Source organism: Cetorhinus maximus, chromosome 21 (genome assembly GCF_964194155.1).
Source record: "Cetorhinus maximus chromosome 21, sCetMax3.hap1.1, whole genome shotgun sequence".
Lineage (NCBI taxonomy): Eukaryota > Metazoa > Chordata > Chondrichthyes > Lamniformes > Cetorhinidae > Cetorhinus > Cetorhinus maximus.
In genome coordinates, this window is record NC_135899.1 from 4,495,640 (window position 1) to 4,523,201 (window position 27,562).

The 27,562-nt window shown below is 43.6% G+C and overlaps 1 protein-coding gene across 1 annotated transcript in view; it reads left to right on the top strand.

The window, feature by feature from the left end:
- Nucleotides 1-6,491: 6,491 nt before the first annotated feature.
- The window catches only part of LOC144695493 (zinc-binding protein A33-like), a 77,531-nt gene continuing 56,460 nt past the window's right edge, over nt 6,492-27,562 (top strand). The window contains exons 1-5 of the mRNA XM_078566370.1: nt 6,492-6,906; nt 8,121-8,216; nt 8,851-9,084; nt 10,719-10,741; nt 10,835-10,950. Of these exons, the coding sequence (XP_078422496.1) occupies nt 6,496-6,906; nt 8,121-8,216; nt 8,851-9,084; nt 10,719-10,741; nt 10,835-10,950 (880 nt within the window). The 5' untranslated portion in view covers nt 6,492-6,495. The remainder of the gene's footprint in view (nt 6,907-8,120; nt 8,217-8,850; nt 9,085-10,718; nt 10,742-10,834; nt 10,951-27,562) is intronic.

Below are 27,562 nucleotides of genomic sequence, written 5' to 3' on the forward strand. Positions count from 1 at the left end.
TATGAACTGAGCCACAGCTGACACCTCTTCTACAGGCGGAAGGTGAAGCTACAGCGCCGGATTTCAGATGGGGTCCAGCTTGTAGTTTCTTCCTCCCAGGTGTGGAGGGACCGTGACCTTCACTCACTCTGAGACCTGTGGGTGTCCAACACCCAGTTTCACCGCCATCTGATCCCCCAAGGTATTTCCCCTCATAAACCGACTTTCCCCTTCACTCGAGCTGCTTTCCCACCCTGCCCATTGGCCTCAGTTCCCCAAGGGGCCGCCAGCTTCACTCACTCTGAGGTGGAACCAGAAGAAATTTCCTTGAATGTACAATTCCTGAGTCTGTTCTGTGATCAGCCTGAGTGAGATGAAGGAACTTAAATAGGAACGGACGCGTCCAGTGACAATGATGTTGTCAATAAGGGTTTCTAACCCTCACCCTGTCAGATGTGTCTCAGTTTAAACGGTGTGGAACTGTTGAGCAGAGGAACTCGGCCCCGCTGCGGAGTGAGTGAAGGCGGCTGAAGAGCGGCTGAGGTGGGATGGGGAGACCGGGAAACAGCCCAGAGCCCCGGGAAAGACCGGAATTAGAAAGTTCCAGTGTCCAAATTCATCAGTGGAGATATTGAGGGAGACACGGGGACATTGCTGGATAGTCAGTCCGCCTCTCCCTATGTGTAAAATCAGACGCTACCGAGAACAGCGAATAACAGCAATTCCCTGAGAAGGGCAGTAAATTTAGTCGGGGAATCACTGAACTGAATGTTGAACACAGCGCATTGCTCCTTTAAAGTGGGGGATTTTTTTGATGAATGTTTTTCAGATTGACAGCGGGATCTCGGTTATCTATGAGAAGATGAGTTGGAGTCAAACTGGGTTTGAATAAAATGAGTAAATGCAACAGAGCGTGTTTTTAAACTGATTTCTCACAGACTCCAGATTACTGCCCCAGCAGGATAAGCCGTTTTTATCTGGGTGAACAAGGATATCCATTTGACATTTAAATTGGAAACATGGTTTTGTGGGCACACACTGGACACGAGGTTATGTCAACAACAGCAAACAAAAGCTAAACAACTGAGTGTCAGAGTAAGTATGGGAAACTCTATTATTGACCCATTTCCATATCTATTGGGAGTCCCAGTGTCTCAGCAGATGGTCGAGGATCCAGCGTTGTTTATTTGTCGAGAGAGAGAGAGGAGGTGATTGGTGGGAAATCTCATGTGTGATAAGGGGCGGTCGGAAGAAGGTTTCCGGGAGCAGGATGGAGCCCAGAGGAATGGACAGGAGGGTCGGGAATGTCCTCGGGACGGAACACGGTAGAAATCTGCTTCTCTATTCCTCTCTCCGTCTCTATATCGGAAAAAGCTTGTGTCATGTCTGGACGGTTTACTGTGAGAATGGTGAGCTGTTTCTGAAGAGATGCACAAGGTTAGTTGATGATATTCTGCCAAACTAATGTGCAGATTGCAGGAATATTATTTTCAGGAGCGGATTAGGTGGGATTTGGAATTCTCCTCGCACCTCTGAGAATTGGCTAATTTCAGTCCAGGCTAATAGCAGAAACATAATTTCTGGTTATAAAGCGATAAGAATCCGATGAGTAGATTAGTTTTGGTTGCTGTACAGCCAGCTCACATAATGGACTCCTCGATTGTTCTAAACTTTCACATGGGTCTGTGGAGTGGGAGTAGAGTCAACAGGATCCACAGCACCAACCTTCTGGTAACTTGATACATTACTGGGAAAGGCTGGTGTGATGAATGAAGGAATTCACACTGGGCAGTCATGGTGTCGTGCACTGATGCTGGATCTATGGTACATTGTGGAGACCCTGTCTGATCACTGATCTAGAATTTCTTGATGCTGACACTGGATCCGCTTTCAGTTTGTGAATTTAATTACACGGCGAAGTGAAAATGTGTTGCACATTGAAGTGAAGGACATTGGGTCTCATGGACACCTCATATCACCTTAACCCCTACCCCTCCCCGGGGAAGAAAGATACAATCTGAGGGAGAATTGTTATAGTCTGTAGAGTTTGATTAAGCCCTTGAGGTTCAATTTCCATGGGTAGATTCTCTGGACTGTCCACTGTATTTACTGGGAACCTGCAGCGCCCCCGGAGAAATAGTGTAAACGGCACCACAGGATTCCATAGAAACATAGAAAATAGGAGCAGGAGTAGGCCATTCGGCCCTTCGAGCCTGCTCCGCCATTCATTCTGGTCATGGCTGATCATCCAACTCAATAGCCTGCTCCCAGTTTCTCCCCATATCCTTCGATCCCTTTCGCCTCAAGAGCTATATCTAACTCCTTCTTGAAAACATACAATGTTTTGGCCTCAACTAATTTCTGTGGTAAAGAATTCCACAGGCTCACCACACTCTGGGTGAAGAAATTTCTCCTCATCTCAGTCCTAAATGGTCTACCCTGTATCCTCAGACTGTGACCCCTATTTCTGGACTCACCCACTATTGGGAACATCCTTCCTGCATCTACCCTATCTAGTCCTGTTAGAATTTTATAGGTTTCTATGAGATCCCCCCTCATTCTTCTGAACTCCAGCCAATATAATCCTAACTGACTCAATCTCTCCTCATATGTCAGTCCCGCCATCCCAGGAATCAGCCTGGTAGACCTTCACTACAGCCCCTCTATAGCAAGAACATCCTTCCTCTGATAAGGAGACCAAAACTGCACACAATATTCGAGGTGTGGTCTCAACAAGGCCCTGTATAATGCAGCAAGACATCCCTGCTCCTGTATTTGAATCCTCTCGCTATGAAGGCCAACATACCATTTGCTTTCTTTGCCACCTGCTACACCTGCATGCTGACCTTCAGTGACTGGTGTATGAGGACACCCAGGTCTCGATGAATATTCCCCTCTCTCAATTTATAGCCATGCAGATAATAATCCGTCTTCCTGTTTTTGCTATCAAAGTGGATAACCTCACATTTATCCACATTATACTGCATCTGCCATGCATTTGCACACTCACTCAGCTTGTCCAAATCACACTGAAGCAGCTCTGCATCCTCCTCACAGCTCACCCTCCCACCCAGCTTTGTATCATCTGCAGATTTGGAGATATTACATTTAGTTCCCTCATCTAAATCATTAATATATTGTGTGAATGGCTGGGGCCCCAGCACCGATCCCTGCAGTGCCACTAGTCACTGCCTGCCATTCAGAAAAAGGCCCATTGATTCCTACTCTTTGTTTCCTGTCTGCCAACTAGTTTTCTATCCATCTCAATACACTACCCGGAAAGATGCACTTTAATTTTACACGTTAAACTCTTATGTGGAACTTTGTTGAAAGCCTTCTGAAAGTCTAAATAAACCACATCCACTGGTTCCCCCTCATCAACACTACTAGTTACATCCTCGAAAAATTCCAGTAGATTTGTCAAACATGGTTTCCCTTTTGTAAATCCATGCTGACTCTGTCCGATTCTGCCACTGTTTTCCAAGTGCTCAGCTATTAACTCTTTTATAATGTACTCTAGAATTTTCCCCACGACCAACGTCAGGCTGACTGGTCTATAATTCCCTGTTTTCTCTCTACCTCCCTTTTTAAATAGTGGGGTTACACTAGCTACACTCCAATCTGTAGGAACTGTTCCAGAGTCTATAGAATCTCAGAAGATGACCACCAATGCATCCACTATTTCTTTGGCCACTTCCTTAAATACTCTGGGATGTAGATTATCCAGGCCCTGGAGATTTATCGGCCTTAAATCCCATAAATTTCCCCAACACCATTTCCGTGCTAATATTGATTTCTTTCAGTTCCTCCCTCTCACTAAACCCTGTGTTCTCCAACATTTCTGGCATGTTATTTATGTCCTCCTTTGTGAAGACAGAACCAAAGTATGCATTTAGTTGGTCAGCCATTTTTTTGTTCTCCATTATAAATTCCCCTGTTTCTGACTGTAAGGGACCTACATTTGTCTTCACCAATCTTTTTCTCTTCACATACATACATAGAAACTTTTACAGTCAGATTTTATGTTCCTCGCAAGTTTACTCTCACACTCTATTCTCCCCTTCTTAATAAATCCCTTGGTCCTCCTTTGCTGAATTCTAAACTGCTCCCAATCCTCAGGCCTGTTGTTTTTTAGTCAATTTGTATGCCCCTTCCTTGGATCTAATACCATCTCTAATTTTCCGTGCAATGCATGGTTTGGCCACCTTTCTTCTTTTACTTTTGCGCCAGACAGGAATGAACAATTGTTGCAGTTCACCCATGCGCTCGTTGAATGTTTACCATTGCCTATCCACCGTCATCCCTTTAAGTAACGTTTCCCAATCCATCATAGCCAAGTTGCACCTCATACCATCATAGTTTTGTTTATTGAGATTCAGGACCCTAGTCTCAGAATCAACTATGTCACTCTCCATCTTGATGAAGAATTCTATCATATTATGGTCGCTCATCTGCAAGGGGCCTCGCAGAACTAGTTTGCCAATTATTCCTTTCTCATTACACAATACCCAGTCTAGGATGGCCTTTTCTCTAGTTGGTTCCTCAACGTATTGGTCCTGAAAAAATATCCCACATACACTTCAGGAATTCCCCGTCTACGGATGTGTTACTAATTTGCCCAATTTATATGCAGATCAAAGTCACCTTTAATTACAGATGTTGCTTTATTGCATGCATCCCTAGTTTCCTTTTTACTGCCATTCCCAACATCACCTCTACAGTTTGGGGGTCTATATGCAACCCCCACTAACATTTTTTCCCCTTAATGTTTCTCAGCTCTACCCATACAGATTCCACATCATCGGAGTTAATATCTTTCCTCACTGTTGTGTTAATTTCCTCTTCAGACAGCAATGCAGCTACACTGGCTTTTCCTTTTTGTCTGTCCTTCCTAAATACTGAATACCCCTGGATGTTCAGCTCCCATCCCTGGTCACCCTGCAGCCATGTCTCCGTAATCCCGACTATATCACACCTGTTTACATTTATTTGCGCAGTTAATTCATCCACTTTTATTGCGAATGCTCCTCGCATTAAGACATTAAGCCTTAAGGCTTTCCTTTTTAACATTACTTGTCCCATTCCACTATTTTTCACTGAGGCCCTGTTTGATTCTTGCCCTTGATTTCTCTGTCTATCACTTTTCTTATTCCCCTTTCTGTCTTTTGTTCTTGCCCTTTATTCCTCCTCCTCTGACTCCTTGCGTAGGTTCCCATGCCCCTGCCATTTTAGTTTAAACCCTCCCCGACCGCTCTAGCAAATATTCCCCTGAGGACATCAGTCCCAGTCCTGCCCAGGTGTAACCTGTCCAGTTTGTACTGGGCCCACCTCCCCTAGAACCAATGCCAATGTCCCAGGGATCTGAAACCCTCTCCCTCACACCATCTCTTCAGCCAAGTATTCATCTGATATATCCTGCTATTACTACTCTGACTAGTCCGTGGCACTGGCAGTAATTCTGAGATCACTACCTTTGAGGTCCTACTTTTCAGTTTACCTCCTAACTCCCTATATTCTGCTTTTAGGACCTCATAACATTTTTTAACCTATGTCGTTTGTACCAATGTATACCACGACCACTGGCTGTTCACCCTCCCCCTTCAGAATGTCCTTTAGCCGCTCTGAGACATCCTTGACCCTTGCACCAGGGAGGCAACATACCATCCTGGAGCAGTTTCCACTGCTCATCCACCGAAGTTACAGCCAATTCTGGGCACCGCACTTTGGGAAGAATATCAAGGCCGAAGGGATGGTGCAAGGGGAGATTTACCAGAATGGGACCAGGGATGAGGGACTTCAGTTAAATGGAGTGACCAGCAAAGTGACGATTGAGAGGATCATCGTGGATTAAAAGGGGCAGGTCAGGAGGAGCTGGACAATATGTTTCAGTTTGTAACAAAAACCTGGAAAAACTCCACAAGTCTGACAGCATCTGCAGAGAGGAATACAGTTAACATTTCGAGTCTGTATGACTCTTCATCAGAAGTGAGGAAATACAAGAAATGAGGTTAAATATAAACTGGTTGAGGAGGGGTGGGACAGGTAGAGCTGGGTAGAGGACCAATGATAGGTAGAAGCAAAGGAGAGATTGCCAAAGATGTCATAGACAAAAGGACAAAGGGGTGTTAACGGTGGTGCAAACATCAGGAGAGAAATGGAAAACAATGAAGGTGATCAGGGCAAAAGAGACAGGTGGAAATCCTGTCGGAGAGAAGAACAATACTTCTTCAAGGTAGGGATTCCTTGAAGAGGAGTGGCAATCAATTAATCACTAAGATAAAAGCAAAATACTGCGGAAGCTGGAAATCTGAAACAAATACAAAAATACCTGGAAAAACCCAGCTATTTTTGTATTTGTTTCAGGTTTCCAGCATCCGCAGTGTTTTGCTTTCATCTTAATAATTCTTGTGTTTGCAGTGAAAGTCCTGAGGGAATTACCGAACTGAATGTGTTCAGGAGCAGCGCAGGAACATTGAAACTGAAAGTGGTTTGAATCAGGAAGTGCTGAGTGTGAACATGGCTTCCAGACAGCCGGAGGAGAGTTGGACTGAGGAGGCAATTTGTTCCATTTGTCTTGATTTCTTCACCGAACCAGTTTCACTGGAATGTGGACACAACTTCTGCCGCTCCTGTATCACCCAGTGTTGGGAAGAGAAGGAGATAAATTCCTGCCCGGAATGTAGAGAAGAGTTTCCGGAAAGAAACCTCAGAATAAATCGGGCCTTAGCGAATTTGGCTGAGAAAGCTGGAAAAATGAAGGTGAACCTGAGAGAGAAGGAAAGTAAACTTCACTGTGAGGAACATGAGGAAGAACTGAAGCTGTTTTGTGAAACTGACAAGAAATTGATCTGTCTGATTTGTAGAGATTCGCGGGAACACAGAGAGCACCGCTTCATGCCGATTAAAGAAGCTGTCGGAATGTACAAGGTAAGAGGGAACAGAAATGAGGTAAATAAATAGATTCTTGAAAGGGAAAAACAACAGGGGTAACGGACGTCGCTGTTTAAGGATTTTATAAAGTTATTACACAATGTTTTATTACAGATGCAAACTTTAAAATCGAGGTGTTTTTTGCGGGAGCAAATGTAGGTCAGCAAGCACTGTGATGATAGGTGAATGGGGCATGGTGTAAGAAGATGGGCAGCAGGGTTTTGGATGGCCTCAAGTTTATGGAGGGTAGAATGTGGGAGAGCAGCCAGGAGTGCGTTGGAACATTCTGGAGGTAACAAAGGCATGAATGAGCTTTTGTTCAAAATTCAAACCAGGTCAACTGTGATTGGTCAAGGCTTTGCCCTGGGGAGTGAACCAGGGAATGGCTGTCCCCCAAGCTTTTGTTTAGTTGTAAAAGGTGCAGCACGTGGGCTCCTTCTGCCTGCTAAGCACAGGGCCCTGTGTGTGAATATTTGTGGCTTCTAGCATGCATAAGTGAGCCACACTGAAAGACCGACTGATAATCTTAAATTGATTTTCAGTGTAATTCTTAGCACAATCAGGATTAGACAACACTTGCTAAATGTTGTGTTCTCAATACCCATTTGCTGGGACTAAAGAATACGAGTTGCACGCAGATTCAGGATGGCCGAGTTGGTACAGAAGAAAGAACAGATCAGCAGACCAATATTAGATGAAGCACATACTGTTTATTTACACAAGGGACACAGCTGTTACACTTGTGTGCTTCTAACACAAAACCTAACTCAAGACGACTAACTACAGAGGTAGCCTGAGCTACACAGCTATTGGATGACACGATCATTTAATCATCCTGTATAACATTCTTCTTAAAGGTATATTACACATCAAATTATCACACTAAACAATCAAATTCGTATCTGGACAGTTAACCATGCTGCATTCTCCATGGCAACGCCTCCACCAATCAGAGTCCACTTGCCAACCAATCAGCACTCTTCCCAGCAGTGTAAATTGTTGTCCCCTTAATGTTGGCAATTTCTTGTGAATTGTCCTGATGAGGGCAAGATGAAAACTTTTGATAGCATTTTTCAACCAAACTGCTGAATGTGAAGCAATAGGTACCCCACAATAAGAGCCTTCAGATTTTTAATTTTAACTGTATGATGTTTAATTTTGGGGTGTTTATTTCTGAAAAATGTACAAATCAATTGTCCTTTTTTCATCAGGAGGAACTGCAAAATTTACAGAAGCTGATCCTGGACAAGAAGAAGGAATGTGATGCTGTAAAAAGTGATTATGAGAAAACATTAACCCACATTCAGGTACTTCAAATCTTATTTTGTTTGACATTCTGTACAGAATTATAGACATCCAGAATTGTACTGTGCAGAATTCTGGTCTCCATATTACAAAAAGGATAAAGAGGCAGTGGAGAAGGCGCAAAAATATAATTACAAAGATGATACCAGAACTGAGAGGTTATACCTTTAGGGAAAGATTCAACCAGCTGGAAAAGAGAATCTGTGAGGTGACCTGAGAGAGTCCTTTAAAATTATGAAAGTTTTTGATAGTGTAGATGTTAAGAAGATGTTTCTGTTTGACAGGGAGTCCAAAACTTGGGGTTTTAAGTACAAGATATTCACCAATAAGCCAATTAAGAAATTAGCAACTTGATCCTCAGTTAGAGCTCCCTCTTCTGAATAAATTATCATCTGATCATCTATCATCTATTATATCTAATGTATAATGAAGTAACTAGATTTCAGAACATTAGAGAATAACTTTCTCTGTTTAAAATAAATCATACATACATCTCAATAAATTATCTGGATGTGGATTAACTAGATTGGGAATATTTTTTCTGTATAATATTCTGATATGAACAGAACTGCTCAGGCTGAATAACCTTTTTAAAATCCTCATTTGATTTATCAACCTCACTGATAATTTCCAAAGGACCAAAGTGTAAAGGCAGAGAAACAGATTACAGCCGAATTTGAAAAACTGCACCAGTTTCTCCGTGAGGAAGAGAGAATCGTGTTGGAGGATCTGAACCTGGAGAAAGAGAAAAAGAGTCAGGAGATGAAGGAGAGGATTGAGAAGATAACGGAGGAAATGTCATCGCTTTTAGTCACTGTTCGGGATATTGAACAAGAGCTGAGTGAACAGGACAACATCAAGTTTTTAACGGTGCCTGTTATTTATTTCTCTCTCCTTCACCTCTTTTCTTTGAGACTGTCGTGAAGAATGAACAGGTTGTGTCATCGATATCTAGAATATAAAATTCACTGAGCAAAATAATACCAATCACCTGTGACATTTGGTTTCCTCTGTCTTACACCCAAGGTCATTAACGGCTGCCTTTAACTTGGAAATTACTACATCTGGAGCTTGTTTACCGTGATATTCTAGGAGGTCAATTCCATTAAATTGAACAATGAGGAAAAGCAGCTTCATACAGGGTGAGAAACCCTCAGAAGGGTCAGACCATTCTACCCTGGGTGTACTTTTCCAGTTCAGCTGTGACTGGGAACTGCAGTCCATGATCCATCCAGGCATTACCATGTTTACAATGCTTTGCTCCTCACTGGCTAGATCTGTAATGATTCTGTCCAGGAGAGAGCTCTCCACAGGATCAGATACACATATAGGTAAAGCTTTCTCCCAGCAGTTAAATGGTTAAATGTCCAGAGAGTGGGAGGGGGAATCTCCACTCTGCAAACATTTAAATTAAGATCAATTTGAATTGAAGAATTTCCCAGCAAGTTCAATGAACACCCTGTGTCCTTACTTTTGTTAATTCTCTGCTGTATATTTAAGTGCTGATTAATCTATTTTAACAGTGCTGGCTGGGGGATAAATGTTAAACAGGACATTGAGAGAACTCCAGTGCTCTTCTTGGAGTAGTGTCTTGGGATCTTTTCCCTTCACCTGAACAGACAGAAGAAGCCTCGGTTTAACATCTCAGCTGAAACCTGGTACCTCTGACAATGGAGGTCCCACTCAGCTGGTTGGTCATTGAGCTCAGTGGGACTCACAGCAAGTGTACCCGACATTATCATATTCTGTATGGTTCAGGTTTTCAGGTTACACAGAGTGGCCTGAGACGCTATCTGTAGTATAACTGCAGACAAAGATTCAAATACAAGTTTGATTAGCCCCAAGGCTGAACGTAAAACTAACATTGCAGATTTCCCCGTCTTTCTAGGATAGTCCGTGATTTCTATTGGACAACACTGGTACAGAGTCACAGAAACATTTGTCTCCAGGACACATACAAATTATTAAATGAAATCATTAAAGTAATTCTCTTTAAACAATTAATTAATTATTGCTGAAAAGAGAAAATAATCTTTTCATCTGAAATTTTTTCACAAGTAACGTCTCTTTTCATCAATATTCAAGTTCTGTTCTACCAAGCAACTGTTTTGTTTATTCCTTCATGGGAAGTGGGCATTGCTGGCTAGGCCAGCATTTGTTGCCCATCCCTAATTGCCCTTGAAAAGGTGGTGGTGAGCTGCCTTCTTGAACAGCTGCAGTCCCTGTGGTGTATGTATACCCACAGTGCTGTTAAATTAATTTCAATAATTGGACATCCATCAGGATTTTACAATTGGATTGTACCTCTGAGTTGTGTTGTGCAGTAAGATCGAGTCATTTGTAATATTGTGGAGTAACTCACAGTCCAGTGAGGACAGGAAGAGGCAGTCCAATAACTTGCTATATTTATAATGTACTTTTCTGTGGAATCCAGTTTGTTTCTTTACTTTTTGTGATAAAATGCTCTCCAAACACAAACATTAATAATTGTTCTTGTTCCACAGAAAATTCAAGATCTACAGAAAAGGTAAAATTTACACCCTTGATTTGATTTTTATTTCTAACATATTTCTCCCTCACCCTGGAATGATCCAACACTGACCTTTATCTCCTGTTTCAGAGTGAAGCGAACTCTCCCAGAGCCACAGAAGGTTTACCCTTTAATAAATGTGGGGAAGTACATTGGGTTACTGCAGTACAGAGTGTGGAAAAAGATGCTGACGGTGATTAATACAGGTGGGTGTGAGCTTCCTGACACCAGCTATTAAACAGCTCTCTCTGTTATTAGTTGAAGGGATCTGTCTCTTTATAATGAATATCTAATTGTACTGTAACTGACTAGATTTTACTTCAGTTAGTTTTCTGTTAAAATATATAATTGTCTGATCTGTTTCCATTTGATATTTTTTTGCTGAACACTTAGCCTGGCCCAGAATTCCCAATGGATGTATTTTCAGGACAGATCTGGGATCTGCTGAAATTCCATCTGTCCCATTCCTGCCGCTGTACCAAATCCTGGAGTCTTGGGGATTTCCATATTGTCTGTCGGTGCCAATTCTGTTTCCCACTCGATCAGTAGACTGGTCAGAAATGTAAGGGACAGGAGGGAGCTACATTTGAAAACTGAAAAATGCTGCTGCTTTTACTGGAGGCTGGTTTTCTGAAAGCCCACGATCAATCAGTGTTCGATTACATTTGGGAATCAAACCTTTCAAATGTTCAATATTCCTCATGTCTTCAGTAACACTGAACATAAAATAAACATACTAAATGATAGGGGGAGTGAGTGGGCCAGTGGAATTTGTTTGTCTGGATTGTCCTATGATTTCTCTCTCACTGTGGGTGCTAAATGGAGTTAAATAGGCAGGAACTGTGACTGCCTTAACTCTGCCGGTTTATAATTCACCTCAACAAAATGTCTTTTCCCTAATGTCCACACAGAGTCCACTCCACCACAGTGTGGGTGGCCAGCCCACCCACACAATTTTTTTAATAATTATTCGTTCATGGGACGTGGGCATTGCTGGCTAGGCCAGCGTTTGTTGCCCTTGTTCAGAGAGTATTTTAAGAGTTAACCACATTGCTGTGAGTCTGGAGTCACATATAGGCCAGACCAGCTAAAATGTCCTTCCCTGAAGGACATTAGTGAACCAGATGGGCTTTCACAACAATCAACAACATCATTAGACTTTTTTTAATTCTACATTTTTTTATTGAACTCAAATTCCACCATCTGTTGTGGTGGGTTTGGAACCCAGGTCACCAGAACATTACATTGGGGCTCTGGATTTCCAGCCCAGTGACAATACCACTATTCGACCCCCAATTTAATCCTCTGCATCCTTCTCACAGCTCACCCTCCCACCCAGCTTTGTGTCATCTGCAAATTTGGAGATATTACATTTAATTCCCTCATCTAAGTCATTAATATATATTGTGAATAACTGGAGTCCCAGCACTGATCCCTGCGGTACCCCACTAGTCACTGCCTGCCATTCGGAGAAAGACCCGTTTATTCCTACTCTTTGTTTCCTCTCTGCCAACCAGTTTTCTATCCATCTCAATACACTACCCCAATCCTATGCGCTTTAATTTTACACGCCAATCTCTTATGTGGAACTTTGTCGTAAGCCTTCTGAAAGTCCAAATAAACCACATCCACTGGCTCCCCCTCATCAACTCTACTAGTTACATCCTCGAAAAATTCCAGTACATTTGTCAAGCATGAGTTCCCTTTCATAAATCCAAGCTGACTCTGTCCGATTCTGCCACTGTTTTCCACATTCCAGCTATTAAATCTTTTATAATGGACTCTAGAATTTTCGCCGCTACCGACATCAGGCTGATTAGTCTATAATTCCCTGTTTTCTCTCTGCTTCCCTTTTTAAATAGTGGGGTTACATTAGCTACCCTCCAATCTGTAGGAACTGTTCCAGAGTCTTTGAATCTCGGAAGATGACCACCAATGCATCCACTATTTCTAGGGCCACTTCCTTAAGTACTCTGGGATGTTGATTATCAGGCCCTGGCGACTTATCGGCCTTCAATCCCATCAATTTCCCCAACATCATTTCCCTACTAATACTGATTTCTTTCAGTTCCGCCCTCTCACTAAACCCTGTGTTCCCCAACATTTCTGGTATGTTATTTGTGTCCTCCTTTGTGAAGACAGAACCAAAGTATGTATTTAGTTGGTCAGCCATTTCTTTGTTCCCATTGTAAATTCCCCTGTTTCTGACTGCAAGGGACCTACATTTGTCTTCACCAATCCTTTTCTCTTCACATACCTATAGAAACATTTACAGTCAGTTTTTATGTTCCCTGCAAGCTTACTCTTGTACTCTATTTTCCCCTTCTTAATCAATCCCTTGGTCCTCCTTTGCTGAATTCTAAAGTGCTCCCAATCCTCAGGTCTGTTGTTTTTTCTGGTCAATTTGTATGCCTCTTCCTTGCATCTAATATTGTCTCTAATTTCCCTTGTAAGCCATGGTTTGGCCACCTTTCCTGTTTTACTTTTGCGACAGACAGGAAGAAACAATTGTTGCAGTTCACCCATGCGCTCTTTGAATGTTTGCCATTGCCTATCAACCGTCATCACTTTAAGTAACGTTTCCCAATCCATCATGGCCAACTCGCGCCTCAAACCATTGTAGTTTCCTTTATTAAGATTCAGGACCCAAGTCTCAGAATCAACTACGTCACTCTCCATCTTGATGAAGAATTCTGTCATATTATGGTCGCTCAACCCCAAGGGGCCTTGCACAACTAGATTGCCAATTATTCCTTTCTCATTACACAATACCCAGTCTCACCCCACCTCATAATTTTAAGGCTAGCAGGGGAGGTGTCAGGTGGTCACCTGACTTTGGCCAAATTGAGGCTAGTTGACTCAGCAGCAGTGTGATTGCCCCTGAAATTTACATGAGGGTGTGTGGATCCCACCCTCAGCATAAAATCCAGCCCTATTACTGTTCGTGGCAGTCACGTTACTGCTGTCCTGAATTTCTCTGCACCTGGATCCTTCCAGGCAACAGGGAGGGAGTGGCATTGTCATTGGACTAGTATTCCAGAGGCCCAGGGTAATGCTCCAGGGGCCTGGGTCCGAATCCCACCACAGCAGATGGTGAAATTTGAATTCAATTAAAATCTGGAATTATAAGTCTAATGTTGACCATGAAACCATTGTCGATTGTTGTAAAAACCCATCTGGTTTATGAATGTCCATTACGGAAAGAAATCTGTCGTCCTCACCTGGCCTGCCCTACATGTGACTCCAGACCCACAGCAATCTGGCTGCCTCTTACAGTGTCCTCTGAAATAGTCTAGCAAGCTTCTCGGTTGTATCAAACTGTTAAAAACAAGTGAATAAGGAATGAAACTGGATGGACTACCTGGCAATGACCTAGGCACCGGAAACGACAATGCTAAACTCAGCCCTGTCAACCCTGCAAAGTCCTCCTTTCTAAAAATTGCCAACTTTTGGAGAGCTGTCTCACAGACTAGTCAAGCAACAGCCTGACATAGTCATACTCACGGAATCATAGCCTACAGGCAATGTCCCAGACAGCACCATCACCATCCCTGGATATGTCCCCTCCCACCAGCAGCAGAGGTGGTGTCACAGTGGTATACACTCAGGAGGGAGTTGCCCTGGGAGTCCTCAACATTGTGGAGGCAAAGGCCTGCCTTCACTTTGAGGATCCCCTCCATTATGGTGTGTGGTGTTTCAAACAGATCTAGCAACTCAAGACTGGGAAACCATGAGGCGCATGATCAGCAGCAGAATTGTACTCAACCACAATTTGTAACCTTATGGTCCAGCATATCCTCCCCTCTCCAATTACCACCAAGCCTTGGGATCAACCCTAGTTTAATGAAGAGTGCAGGAGGGCATGCCAGGAGCAGCACCAGGCATACCTAAAAATGAGGCGCCAACCTGCTGAAGCTACAACACAGGACTACTTGCATGCCAAACAGCATAAGCAGCAAGTGATAGACAGATTTAAGTGATTCCACCACCAATGGATCAGATCTAAGTTCTGCAGTCCTGCAACATCCAGTTGTAAATGATAGTGGACAATTAACAACCCACTGGAGGAGGAAGCTCCACAAAATTTGCATCCTCAATGATGGGGGACCCCACCACATCAGTGAAAAAGATAAGGCTGTAGCATTTGCAACAATCTTCAGCCAGAAGTGCCGAGTGGATGATCCATCTAAGCCTTCTCTGGAGGAACCCAGCATCACAGATGCCAGTCTTCAGCCAATTTGGTTCACTCCACATGATATAAAGAAATGGCTGAAGGCACTGGACAGTGCAAAGGCTATGGGCCCTGACAATATTCCGGCAATAATACTGACTGGTGCTTCAGAACTTGCTGCCTGCCTAGCCAAGCTGTTCACGTACAGCTAAGACACTGGCATCTGCCCAGCAATATGGAAAATTGCCCAGGTATGTCCTGCACGTAAAAAGCAGGACAAATCCAATCTGCCCAATTACCACCCCATTAGTCTACACTTGATCATCAGTAAAGTAATGGAAGGGGTCGTCAACAGTGCTATCACGCAGGATTTGCTTAGCAATAACCTGCTCACTGATGCTCAGCTTGGGTTCCGCCATGTTCACTCAGCTCTTGACCTCATTTCAGCCTTGGTTCAAACATGGACAAAAGAGCTGAACTCCCGAGGTGAGGTGAGAGTGACTGCCCTTGACACCAAGGCAGCATTTCACCGAGTGTGGCATCAAGGAGCCCTGGCAAAATTGGAGTCAATGGGAATCAGGGGGAAAAGTCTCCACTGGTTTGAGTCATACCTAGCACAAAGGAAGATGGTCGTGGTTGTTGGAGGTCAGTCATTTCAGCTCCAGGACATCACTGCAGGAGTTCCTCAGAGCAGTGTCCTAGGTCAAACCATCTTCCACTGCTTCATTAATGACCTTCCGTCTGTCATAACATCAGATGTGGAGATGTTCACTGATCATTGCACAATGTTCATCTTCTTAGGCAGTCCCCGGGGTCGAGGATGAATTGTTTCCTCACTAAAAATGAGTTCTCAGGTGACTGAAGAGTCCAATGTGTGACCTACAGTCTCTGTCACAGGTGGGGCAGAGGGTGGCAGGGGGTAGGGTGGGTGGGGTGGTTGGGGTACAGTGGGTGGGGTGCCCGGGTTGCCATGCGCTCCTTTCGCTGTCAATGTTTGGCTTCAGATAGCCCTTGGCGATGAGGTTCACCGTGTTCAGCACCTTCCCAGATGCTTTCCCTCCACCTCAGGCAGTCTTGATCTGGGGACTCACAGATGTTGGTGGTGTGTTGCACTTTTTCAAGGAGCCTTTGGAGGTTTCCTTGAAGCGTTTCCTCTGCCCTCCTGGGCCTCACTTGCCCTATCAAAGCTCCGAGTCAAGTGCTTGTTTCGGGAGTCTCGTGTCAGGCATGCGGACGATGTGGCCCGTAGAGCGGAGCCTTGACAAGGTGGACTTCGAAAGGATGGCTCCTCTTAAGAATGAGTCCAGAACTAGGGGGCACTGTTTTAAAATTAGGTGTCGCTCTTTTGGGACAGAGATGAGGAGAAATTTTTTCTCTCTGAAGGTTGTAGGAATTTGGAACTCTGCCTCAGAACGTGGTGGAGGCAGGGTCACTGAATATTTTGAAGGCAGAGGTAGAGAGATTCTTGTTAGGCAAGGGGACCAGAGGTTCTCGGGGGTAGACGGGAATGTGGAATTTGAAGCACAAGCAGATCAGCCATAATCGTATTGAATGGCGGAGTAGCCTCGAGGGGCTGAATGGTCTACTCCCGTTCCCATTTCTTATGCTGTTATGTCTGTCATGCTCCCACTCCCTATGTTGTGCCTCTGCTTGTCGTGGCCACCTGTCACTCTCTCTAACTCCCTCTCTCTCTGCTCGTCACTCTCTGTCTCTCTCTGTCTCTCACTGCCAGTCATGTGCTCTCTCTGCCTGGCACATTCTCTCCCTCTTTCTCTCTGTTTTTGTCACCCTCTCCCTCTCACTGCCGATTATGCCCCCTCTTTCTCTCTCTCCCCCTCTCTGTGCACGTCACACACACTCTCTCTCTGTCAGTCACGATCTCACCTCTCTCCGCCTGTCAATTTTCCTCTCTCTCTCACTCACTGTAAGTTATGCGCACTGCTCTGTCTTTGAATGTCACCTTCCCCTCTTTCAAAGAAGTTTAACTATTTACAATACATGCTCATGTTTAGTCCCCGTTACACAAGTGCATAGAACTGATGAATCTGTGAGTCTCTAAAGCGTAAAGATAATCAGCTGGTACTCCCAGATGCAATGGTAACCTCGTCTGGAGGTTTCTTTAATTGCTCACAGTGATCTGTGGGATTGTCATTCTTGGATGTTGTTCCTGGTTGTATTTGGGATCTTGTCCTGGATGCAGTAGGACTGTACGGTGGTCGAGGAGCTGGAATGGATCTGATTTGTCTCTGGTTATGCTTCACTGTTGCACCTTTGTGTGTAATGACTTCATAGGACCTTGATTCTGAACAAATCCTTGTCACCTCAGCTGGTTGCTTGTGGGATCCTGGATGTAAACTCATTACCCCAACTGTAAATTTCACAATTCTGTACCTGAATTTTTATTGTACACATTAGTCACCTTATTTTGTAGTTTTAAAATTTGCTCTTTAGTTTCTGAGGAATTCGAGTGGGTAAGAGTTGATAAGCACTGGTCTGCCAAGCATGTGCCCTGCTGGTGATGGAATAGTTGCATTTAAGGTGTTGTCTGAGATGTAACATTGCAATGTGTAGATCTTGCTTGGTCTGTCTACATTTGAGAATTAGGGATTTCACTGCATGAATCATTCGTTCAGCTAGGCTGTTCGATCTAGAGTAATGAGGAGAAGAAGTAGTGTGATTGATATTCCATTTCTCATACATATCCCAAAATGGTTTACCAATAACTTGCAGACTGTTATCCATAATGATCTGTCTAGGCACACCAAATAAACTGAAAACAACCCTTAAGATTGCATGTGGCAGTTATGCTTAACATATTGTGCAATTGTCGAATAATTGGGTATTTGTAGTCGACCATGATGATGAAGAATGTGCCATGGACATGAAAGAGGTAGAATCTGACGTTGGGCCAAGGATGCGTAAGAACTTTATGTGGAATCAATGGTGCTTTGTGTTGATTGACATGTGCTCTTGACATGCCTTGTATTTCTTGATGATGACTTCAATGTCATTGTTCATACCCGGCCAATAGACTGACCCTCTTACGAGTCTTCTCGTCTGATCTATGCCCATGTGTGAGTAATGAAGTTGTTGAAGAGTATCAATATCGTCAGAGAGCCGCTGCTCAGGAATCCGCACTTCCACCATTTTCGGTGGCTGGCGGAGAGGAGGGCTGTGGCTGCCGGGGTGACCAGGACAGGGGATGTGTCGGATGGCGGAGGAGTGGGCTGGATGCTTCTGCAGGATTTGGCACATAGTGCATCGGTATGTATCTGGCTCACAGCCAATGTCATTCAAGACCTTAGGATGGTCATGCCCAGCCCTGATGTCATTCTGGGTCTCGAGATGGTGCAGGTGTGCGGTGGCCTTCCTTCAGAGCGTACCCCTGTTTGGACAGAATTCCACATTCGCCCCAAATCTCAAACCCTCCCTCTGGAGCTGGAGCCCTGCAACCTGAGTCGCCTCGCGGAAATGCCCTCTGTGTCCTTTAGCATGGTGCGAAGGGGGTTCCTGTATGGGCTGCTGCTGCACACTCTTCACTCCCTTTCCCTCAGCCACCACCCGGACACGCCCTGACATACCTTGTTGCCCTTCAGTGGCAGAGGTCCCCAGTGGGGGGGCTCTCTACATGGAAGTCCTCCTCCTTTCCATCAGGGACCTGGGGTGGAGGGTGTTGCAGGCATCAGTCCCATACAACCGTAGCATGTGTCGGTTCACGGACTCCCAAGATGTCTGCGTCTTTTGCGGCCTTGTGGAGTCCGTGGACCACACTTATATAGGTTGTTATAAGCTGCACCCCCTTTTTAGTTACTTGAAGAACCTTTTGCTTCTGTTTTGCTTGAACTTCAGTCCCACGCTCCTGATCTGCGGGCACCCAATGAGGAGGGAGACGGGGAGGGAGGAGCATCTCCTCGTGAACCTGCTCCTGGGCCCGGCCAAGTTGGCCTTTATCAGGCCCAGGCAGTGGATGATCCAGGGGGTCATCAGGCCCGAATGTCTCCCCGTCTTCTGTGCCTATGTTTGCGGCCGGGAGTCCCTGGAGACGGAGCACGCAGTCCCCGCTGGCACCGTTGAGGCCTTCCGTTCTCGGTGGGCACCGTGGGCACTGGGGTGTTTTATTGACCAGTTTGATCACATTTTGGATTAATGTTTGTAAGTTTGCTTCAAATTTTGTCTTTTGTTTTTGCAGTTTCCCGTTTAAGGGGCTGCTTTTTCATTTGTCCCTTGGTTTGTTAATTTAGTTTATTTGGTTTTGACTCGAAAGAGTTACAAAATGAAATTAAATGCCACACACAGACAGACGTAACTATTTACCCCCATAAACCTACTTTACAATAAACCGGAAAAATATTGTGAAAATTATGACACCTCATGACATCCACTATGGCCCTGGTGCTGCTGTGACTTGCATTGTATCTCCTTTCTGTGTCAGTTCTGGACACCCTCACAGGCATCATTAGAGATCTTTTCAGTGAATAGCTCTTAATGTCTAGAATCCGTCCCTCTTACGCATCCGGGCTGGTGAAGAGGTCTGGAATCTGAGAGTTCCTGAGGATGTATGAGTCGTGTCTGCTGCCCAGGTACCTGGCACACACCTGCATGACCTGCTGAATATGGTCACACACCAGCTGGACATTGATCGAGTGGAAGCCCTTTCTGTTTCTGAAGGTGCATGGCTGTCCAGCAGGAGACTTAGTGGCTACGTGCATGCAATCAGTGGCTCCCTGCACCCGGGGGAAAACTGCAATCGCTGCAAATCCTCAGCCTTATCCATTTGGCCTTGGTCATCCTGTGTGAAGGGGATGTAATTCCCAGCCCTTTGGAATATTGTATCTGTGAACACCTTGATGCAGTGGTGTGCAGCAGGCTGTGTTATCCCACTGAGATCTCCACAGGCTGCCTGGAATGTGTCTGTTGTGAAGAAGTAAAGCTCCACTGTTACCTTCAATGTGACAGGCACCAGGTGATTGGGTGAGATCTCCCCAGTCAGCATCTCACATAGTGATGTCACAGTGACTCCTGAAAGTCACTGAGTCTCACTCAGTTGCAGGTAGCTGAATCTCTGCCTGTATATTCTTGGGACAGAATAAGTTCATTTGTGCCTCCGCTGAGGGTTTCTGGGTTCCTCCTGCCCATTGGGGTCTGGCATTACCCTGCCTCCTTCCTGAGGAACCACAGCATCCTGAGCGCCCCTGTGCTCCCTTCTTCCTCTCACCTTTCTCATCCTGCTTCTCCTCTTAATCCTTCTCTCCTCCTCACTGGAGGATGTGTCTCCAACTGAGACCACAATGCCTTCTGTCTCCGAGACTTTTCACCCCTGGGTAACAAACAGGAAAATAATCAATCGAAAGAACCCTCTGAACCAGAGGAGAGTCCTCCTGATGAAACAGTATCCAAAAGGTTCCTCTGCTCAGTCACACGAGCAGTCTCTGCTGTCAATGAAGTGTTAATTGCAAAGCTGAGACTCTGGTGTTAGCTGCAGTTTTAAAACCCGCCCTAACAAGCTCGCCTCTGAAAAAAACAAATTCCCCACCGGTCGTGATTCTCACCCTGAAGGGGTATTATTATCTTTTTACCGTATTATTGCAGTGAGATGGATAGTTAAATAGCTCTATTGCCTTTTAAATTGATATTTAAATATCGCGGGCAGGTTCCTGACTTTTTGACCCGCCCGCGTACTGTATTATCAGCAACTGGCGTGATGATGTCATAAATGCGTCCGACATCATCATGTCCCATAATACTCTCCGTGAAGCTGGGAATGCTTCTGATCTCAGAGCAGATTATTCAGCTTTTCATACCTGTTTGCTTTCATAGTCCTGCTCTTTCAATCCATGAGCAATACCTTACAACGTGAACTAATTAAATTAGACAATTCAATATAATCCAAATGGACAGGCTGGATTTTCAAATTGGAAGCAGGAACCTGACATCCGGATGAAATGGATCTACTTATCCAGTCTAGCTAGACCTCTCCTAATTTTATACACTTCAAATAGGTCTCCCCTCAGCCTCTTCTGTTCCAAAGAAAACAACTCCAGCTTATTCAATCTTTCCTCATAACTAAAATTTCCTCTGTATCCTCCATAGTACAATCACATCTTTCCGAGAGTGCAGTGAGCAGAACTGCAGGCAGTACTCCAGATGTGACCTAACTAGTGTTTTATACAGTTCCAGTATAACCTCACGGTGAAAGTCATAAGATGATTGGCTGGTGAGTATTGCTGCTCAGGGACTGAGTTTAAAAAATGTTAAAAATATTACCTATTAATAACAAATTAGGAGCTGGTGAGTTTTATCTTCTATTTTTAAGGAAGGTTTATTCCCACTAGTAAGGCATATTAAGTATTAGTAGGGTTTATTGATATTAGTAAAGCTTATTAATACTAGAAAGGTTTATTAGTATCGGTAAATCTTTATTAGCAAATTCCGAGTGTGAGATTTTCCACGTGCACAGAATCGAATTGAGATGAGCACATGGGCAGAATCAACCTGAGAGGCTCGACTGGGGATGCAGCCAGAAGTGTGGCCTGGTGAAATATGTTGCTTTGTTGAGTCTGAAGCCTGAAGCAGTGGATTATCTGTGAATGTACATGTCTGGGTTTGGAGTGTAGTGTGGTCCCATATGTGACAGGGATATAAGATGGTCAAGAAGGTATATGGGATCCTTGCTTTCATTGGCTGGGGTATAGGATATAAGAGCTGTGAGGTTTTAGTGGAGCTGTAAAAAAAACTGTTTTCACAGTTTGCTTTCATTTTGAAGCCCTGTAACCATTTTCTGTCCTAAATCACTATTTTGTGGGTGAAGCATAGAGTTAAACCAGGAGAGAAGAAACAAAGCTGAACAGCAATGCCATTGCAGTCAAGCAGCAACCAATGATCATCTAAGGCAGTTGCCACTTAAAGTGCTGCAACCTGGAGATAAACTAAGTTCAAAAGCTGTGAAAGAATATCTGAATAGCTGATACAACTTTCAGATAGCATTAAAAATCCTGAAAAAAGCAAAAAGATGACCACAAAATTTCTAACACTCAACTGGAAGGCAAGTGATCTCCTATCTGAGTTGACTTTCTTCTGATAACGCATCAAGCTGTGTTTTCTGGACCTCAATATTTCTGAACGTGATAAACAACATTGAAATGAAAATTGCTGTTGGAAATGAAGGCCTCCACAGACTGAACATGTCAAGTCCGTCAGATGGCCACCTTAAAAATCGGAATAAAATATGGTCTAACACTCGAAGATCAATTACGACTGAAGCTCAACTTCAGAATACACCTTCTGGAATTCATGTCCTTTAGTGAACAACTGACAGAGACCATTGATCAGTAGCTGTCGATACAAGGGGTGTGATTGTGACTTCACGGCAGCAGAGCTAGCCGACAGAATAATCGAGCTTGTTATAGCATCTACTCCAATAGAAGTGTTCCAAAAAGACCTCTTGGACCAGCCCAAAGTCTACACTATAGAAGTGACTAGAAAGCAGATACAAGTATGAAACCAGACTATTGGGTAGAAAAAGTCTACAGGTGATGCCGAATTTATCCACCATTGGCATCATTGCCAATACAGGCTAGACGAGTAAGCAATGCAGGAGATACAATCTCATACATCCACCCAGAAATTGCCCAGCTTTTAATGCTGTATTCAAGGTATGTGGCACCAGAAGACATTGGAAGTGCAAGTACTGAAAGCAAAGTCCAAAAGAAGTGGTTCACTGTCATGATAAAGCACAAGCAGAGGCCGGACAGATACAGCATTCCAACAAACCAAGGGTGTGCACCAAACAGCATCAAGAGAAGATCCACGACATGTCTGGCCAAGCTACACGGTCAGGTGAGAATGACCATACCACCAACAGTGAAAATGAGCAGACAATCAGCCTGGTGAACACCAAAGAATATATTGGCTCAGTGATACCAACAGAAGCCTTTGCCAACATCCAGATTAATATGCCCATAGCTGAAGGGGCAGCATAACCCACGTGCAAAACTGGATACCAGTACAAGTGTAAACATCATTCCATTTCACACACTGAAATGTATGTACCCACAGAAATGGCAAGTGATGATTCAACCAACCAACGCCAAACTCACTGCGTACAATGACCGGGAGATTCCATCCCTGGGATCTATTACACTCAAATGTCACTTCAACAACTCACTCTGATTACCCCAGATATTTTACATTGTGGACACCACGGGTCCAGTGATTGCAGGCCGACCTGCGGGCAAGGATCTGTCCTTGGTCACCATCCATAGTAACATCAAGACAAAGATGAGGAAGACAGAGCCCTAGGAGAACCATTGAAAACCCGGTGCTTACATTGGGAGAATATCACCAAACTCTGCAATGTACATCATCGGCCAGCAGGCTGAGCGGCACAATTTGAGCTGAATTTAATTTTTTATTATTCATTCATGGGATGTGGGAGGCACTGGCTAGGCCAGCATTTATTGTCCATCCCCAGTTGCGCTTCAGAAGGTGGTGGTGATCTGCCTCTTTGAACTGCTGCAGTCCATGTAGGTACACCCACGGTGCTGTTAAGGAGGGAGTCCTAGGATTTTTGGAAAATTATGAACATATTTGCACTTCTTTACCTATCACTGGTTCCTCCTGTTTTATCTGTACACAAACCACTGGATTTTCCTGTGCCTGAAACTCAGAACCCACAGTATTTTTAATTCCAGAACTTTTCTGCACCCTATAATTCCAACAGATTTTCCCAGCAATTTCCAGCGGACTGAGTTCATGTGTCTAACTTTATTACAATGAAAACATCTCAATTTTCGAATGTCACTTCTGCCCTCAGCACCTTCCTTAGTATTCTTAGAAAAAACATACTGGCAATTTCCACCTCCTCTTTCTCACCCCTGACTACAAACCTTCTTTTCACCTTCCCACTTTCTATCCTTTTCCAATTTGAAAGGGTGACGAAAAAAAGGTTTAGCTTTCTGAACTAACTCACAATCATCAGCTATCTCTGCTGCTTGCCTGACAGATTCAACCCTCTGTTCCACCACATGAGTTCTCACTACCGAAGGAATTGAATCTTTAAATTCTTCCAAAATAATTACCTCTCTAAGAGCTGCATATGTTGTCTCTATCTTTAATGCCCGTATCTACCAAACAAAATTACTTTGTTTTACTTTTTCAAGCTCAATATAAGTTTCCCCCGGCTGTTTTCTCATATTCCTAAATTTCTGCCTGTCTGCCTCAGGAACCAACTCATCTGCACTCAAAATAGCCTTTTTTCACCACATCATAGTTCATTGACATTTCTTCTGACAGCAAAGCCTCATGTTCTCTACCCACCTACCTGGATTGTAACAACAATGTCCAGTTTTCCTGTGGCCATTTCATCTCTTTCGCTATCTTCTCAAATGAAATAAAGAATGCTTCAACATCTCTTTCCTCAAACTTTGGAAGAACTTGTACAAATTTAAACATCTCCCCACTGGGTTTTAAATTAAAGGTTTTTACATCAGCAGAACTTTCCTCAGAATATGAGGTCTCTTTTTTAACTTCCAGCCTTGGAAGTTGGTATGCCCTTTCTCTTTCCTTCTCGCTTTCCCTTGCCTCTCTTTCTTTATCCTTCTGTCTTGCCTGGAATTCCAGTTCTAGCTTCCTTTCTTTCTCTTATCTTTCTGCATTCTCACTTTGAAATGCCCTTTCCTTTTCTGCTACCTCTCGCTCAATTTTTCTAGTTCCTTTGTTTGTTCAAGTTCAAACTTCTTCATTTCTAACTGAAGTCTCACTACCTCCAGCTGTGACTCACTAGTGCCAGGTATCACTTCCAACTTCAAATGTTGTGTTATACCTTCAATTATATCTGCTTTATTAACCCCTGCAGGTAACCCCAATTGTAATGTATCCACCAATTCCAGTAACTTAGCTTTAGTTACCTTTTGTAAACAGGCCAAAGTTATAATTTCAACTCCCAAACTAGTCCGAGCAACGCCAAAGCCATATTGCAGCCTCACCACTACAAAAAGCCTCACCCCAACTTCTCAATTCAAAGTGCTTCTCCTACTCATAGCCTTAAGATTTACAAACTCCAATCAAATCAAGGAATTTCAAATATATCCCACAAAGAGCCCCCAAGAATGTTATGACACAGCCGACGGTAAATGCTGAGCTGTTCAAATCCCAGAGGGAAACTTGAAACAACTGTCACAATTAATTTTCAATTTGTATAAATTTTGAGATGCCTGCCTTGAATTCAGTAGTAATAAGACCACCAAATCTAATAGGTTTTTTACAAAACTAGAGTGAACATTTATTAATAGAGAAATGATTTTTAATCCATACATAGATCTACAAATTACTACTATGATAATTTCAAATCCCCTACTCAATCTAACTCCCAGTTACACTTTCGTCAAGGCAACAGAAAGACACATAGATTTTAAAAGACCCAGGCAAAGAATCATGATACCCTGAACAAGTCGCATTCGGAGCACATTCTCTTCACTTTAGTCCCTGAAGACAGCAGCTTGAGGCATAGATGCTGAAGGCTTTTTCACATACTTATAAAATTTTAAAAATGCCTTCCCTTACAAAACAGTCTTCTCTTCTTTATACATATCATCCTCTTTGAATGCAAATACCCATTGTTTCACTCTGTCTTTGGACTTTATTTCCCTAATAATAAAACCCTCTCATAGCACTAAGTTTTTCCAGTAATCTTCAGGAAAAATAAACACACTGTTTCTAAACTTCACCTGATGAGGTGACACATTTCACCCCTCCTTTGAAAACAATCTAGTCTGGTTTATTTCAAAATGCAAAGGTTCCCCTGATACCTATCTTTCTAAACTTCCCCATGGTTATCCAACTAACATTTCAAAGCTGACCTCCCTTCTTGGATCAAAGCACCCAGACTAATTCAATTAAGTCTCATACACACACAGACACATATAGACACACAAAAACATCCCACTATTAGTCTATTTTACAATAAATTCCAATAACATTATAAGAATTATTACATCTTCTTAACAGTTATTCGCTACAGGATTCCTAGCCTCTGACCTGCTCTTGTAGCCACTGTATTTATATGGCAAGTCCAGTTCAGTTTCTGGTCAGTGGTAACCCCCAGGATGTTAGAAGTGGGGGATTCAGTGCTGGTAATGCCATTGAATGTCAAGGGGCGATGGTTTGATTCTCTCCTGTTGGAGATGGTCATTGCCTGGCACTTGTGTGGCGTGAATGTTACTTGCCAATTGTCAGCCCAAGCCTGGATGTTGTCCAGGTCTTACTGCATTTGAACATGAACTACTTCAGTATCTGAGGAGTTGCGAATGGTGCTGAACATTGTGAAATCATGTATACCTATTCCAACCATGCACACTTCATCATACTGCAGAACCAATACAGAATTTCTATTCAGTGAACAAGCGCAGACAAATCTCCCAAGTCATCATGCGTCAGTACTCCCAAGAGATGTGACGTATTACATGAAAAACAAGGGAATGGGCACTACATAAAGGAAAACCAATTTTGGTGGATTTCTGCAATGTTTGTGAACAGAGGCTTTTAAATATGTTGATAGTATCTTATTGAAAATTATATAATCCTGAGGATCTTATTGAAACATATAAGTTTCTTAGGGTACTTGATAGGGTGGATACCAGGAGGGTATTTCCTCTTGTGGGGGAGACTGGAATTAGGGGACAAGGTTTAAAAATAAGAGGTCTCCCATTGAAAACGGAGACAAGGGGATTTTATTTCTCTCTGAGATGGTCATTAGTCTGTATTCTCTTCACTAGAGAGCAGTGGAGGCTGGGTCATTGAACTTATTCAATGCTGAGTTTGATGGATTTTTGACACACAAGTGAGTCTAGGGTTATGGGGCTGCAGACAGGAAAATAGAATTGAGGCCACAATCGGTTCAGCTATGATGCTATCAAATGGGAGAGCAGGCTCGGGGATCTGCCTGGCCTACTCCTGCTCCTTGATCCTGTGTTCCTATGTCAACTCAATCCAAATTATGGCCCTTCTATTCCCTTATACCTAGTGTACACTATGTACAGAATTAATGAGCCATATAGTAACAATGACCTGTGTGGAAGTGCTATAAAAACACCCATTCACAAATCGTCTTTTGAAAAAAACACTGTTGTTCCTACAACCCTGTAAAAGTGTCAATCAGACAGACCATTAAAGTATCAAACACAGCAGCTTCAACACCTCTTAATGTTGTGAAAATAAACACTGAGACATCAACAAAGCTGATCACAGACAGAAAATGTATTATAACTACTGAAAGGTGTCAATCAAGCAAAGGCAAGCCTTCTCTCCAGGTGTCAAAACAGAACCTCACTGAGATAATCCTTTAATGAGTCTGGACTCTCAGCCACTTCGGCTGTAAAAACAGTAATACGTTTTCAAAAGACAATTTGTGAATAGCTTTTTATTTCTGAGCAGTTCCCCGAGTGCCATTGTTACTTTCTGGCTCATTGGTTCTATAAATTGTGTACACTGGGTTAATGGGCATGGAAGGGCCATGAGTTCACATGGAGGCTATAAGGGGTGATGGGATGGATGGAGGGAATGGGTTGGCACTGGGTTGGAATGGAGGGGGGAATGGTAGGTGCATGAAAAGGGCATGGGGGGTGCATAGGTAAGACCTTTTGACCTTAGCT